Source organism: Buceros rhinoceros, unplaced genomic scaffold (genome assembly GCF_000710305.1).
Source record: "Buceros rhinoceros silvestris isolate BGI_N320 unplaced genomic scaffold, ASM71030v1 scaffold12477, whole genome shotgun sequence".
Lineage (NCBI taxonomy): Eukaryota > Metazoa > Chordata > Aves > Bucerotiformes > Bucerotidae > Buceros > Buceros rhinoceros.
In genome coordinates this window covers 1,099-3,294 of record NW_010420468.1, presented here as the reverse complement: position 1 = coordinate 3,294, position 2,196 = coordinate 1,099, and the positions used below count along the sequence as shown (strand labels likewise).

Sequence of the window (2,196 nt, the reverse complement as noted above, 5' to 3'; positions counted from 1 at the left end):
AGGAAAAGCCAGAGCGAGGGGAGCCCCAGCTCCATGCTCCCCCTGCAGACTGAGGCAGCGTGGATGCTACTGCTGGGAACTGCTGCCCTCTGCCGTCACGCCAAACAGAGGCCAAAGCCTCCTCTGACAAAAGCAGGTTTTCGGCTACGTGGGGGAAAAAACCCCACCATGGCAATAACCACAGGATGACAGTGCATTCAGACTTCCAGTGAGGCCACCCACGCTCCTTAGACCTGGACTCAGAAGTTTTAAAAATGCCTGGACCTTCTGCAGCGTGCGCCAAGAGACATCCTGCAAGCCAGACTCAGCCTGAAGGATGATTTTACCTGCCCCATCGTCTTCACTGCAGCGATTTCAGAGGTAAAAGCGCTCAGCTATGAGTCCACTCAGCAAAACACCTCTCACTGTCTGCAGATCTTTGCAGTGGATTCTGCAACTCACCAGCGAAAGCCCCAGTCACCCCCAGCACAGGCCTCAGAATAAAGGAAGGAATAAAATCCATTACCTGATGGGTGCTGTGTGCTGTTCTCTCTCTGCCCCAACCTTCACAGCAGCACTTCCAGCAGGAAGCTCTGCCAACCACTTCAAACACTGTCCAAACGGGGAAGCCCGAGTGCATTTACAGGCATGTTTTGAAGCTGAGCAAAGCCTGACATCTGCACACAAGAACGCTCTGCAGCTGTCAGGCAGAAAAATCGTGGCCTCCTTCTCCCTGAGGTCTGTATGTTCTCACGACAAAAAACAAGTGTGAAAGAAAAAGAAGATGCCCCGTGCTTTACAGCACATCTCCAGCCCGCCCGCACAGGAGTGGCACCTCGTTTGCGCTGAGCCCGCAGCAGATGCGCCACATCTGCCAACTCACCTGACCTCCTCACCAGCGAAATCAAACACTTTGGTGATCGTCACTTTTCCTGAATCTTTTGGCTTTTCAGACTCTTTTGGTTTCTCCTGAAGCTTGTTGCCGCTCTTCTCTTCTTCAGCCTATAAAACAGATGGTGAAAGCAAAACAAGGCATTTGTGGAGCCAAGGCAAATCACCACACCAAGGGGCTGAGGACCCAAGGCTCTGCAATCAAAACAGACCATAAATGAGAGGTGGAATTGTAATTAAATGTAGGAAGGAGCAAGAACACGCTGCTGTGGCTCAGAAAGCATATGAAAGCCTGAAGACTCAGTTCTCCCACACTAAACACCGCCAGGCAGTAAAGCTGCCAGAGTGGACTACACGGAAATCTGTTTGATTTGACTCAAGAATATAGAACACAACCCATGAGCAGGAAAAGTGAGGTCGATCTTCAGGGAGAACCTGGAAATACTAAGCTACTTGTCAACAACATCTCTTTAACTTGAAAGGGAAATGTACTAAGCAACTTGTCATCGCCTCTTAATCTACTCAGACACAGCTCTTAACAGCACACATAAAAAACCCTACAAATAATCAAAACAGGACCCAAAATCCTGGCTCTAAATCAACAACACACCACAGAGATCTTCAAGCAGACAAGTCCAAACGAAGAAGTTCGCAAAGAGAACAGAGGAGCTGCATCACATCATGATTTATTCCAGGCTATGGAGGGTCTTTCAAAGGCCACTCATATGATTTTAGCAATCAGCCCACAAAAGAAGAATTGCTCAAAAAGAATTTTTCCCCTCTGGTTCCACCTGTAACCACCATCTCAGCTGCTCTGCCAGTCACGGCTGAGGTGGAGAGAAACGGGAGGGCACCAGTGAAAGGACTCTTCTAAAAGTTACAAGTGAAGGTTACACAACTGCCCTTGCTCTGCAGCCTTCCCGCAGTTGTAGAAAGAAGCTTCTACAAGAAGCAAGGAGATGCTGCACTCACCCAGCATCACCAAGTCAGGAGGCCAGACTTCTGTTATAAAATGCTTTTTTCGCTGACCACTCAAAAAAAAAAAAACCAAACAGCTCTAGCAACAGATGGTGAGTTTTGGTACCTTCTAGTACCTTCCGTGTGAAATGCAAACACGTGCGTTTGGTCTGACTAAGGACCAAACCCCTTTTAAAGAGCTGGCTACTCACAGCACTCCTCTGTAGGAACTCTCTGCAGACAGAGGGCAAGAGCACGCTAATGAGGTTTATAAAGAAAAGAAGAGAAATCCAGATCCATTCTCGTTACAAAGGTCCATCCCAACGTGCAGGACCCTCCAGAGCCCCCGCACTTTCTGAGGATGAAGGG

At 48.6% G+C, this 2,196-nt stretch overlaps 1 protein-coding gene across 1 annotated transcript; it reads right to left on the bottom strand.

Moving 5' to 3' along the window:
* Positions 1–858: 858 nt before the first annotated feature.
* On the bottom strand, positions 859–981 carry CFDP1 (craniofacial development protein 1; the record flags this gene model as incomplete). Its single annotated transcript, XM_010139315.1, has 1 exon — positions 859–981. A coding segment is annotated over one exon (123 nt), but the record flags the coding sequence as incomplete, so codon positions are not given.
* Between the last annotated feature and the right edge of the window lie 1,215 nt (positions 982–2,196).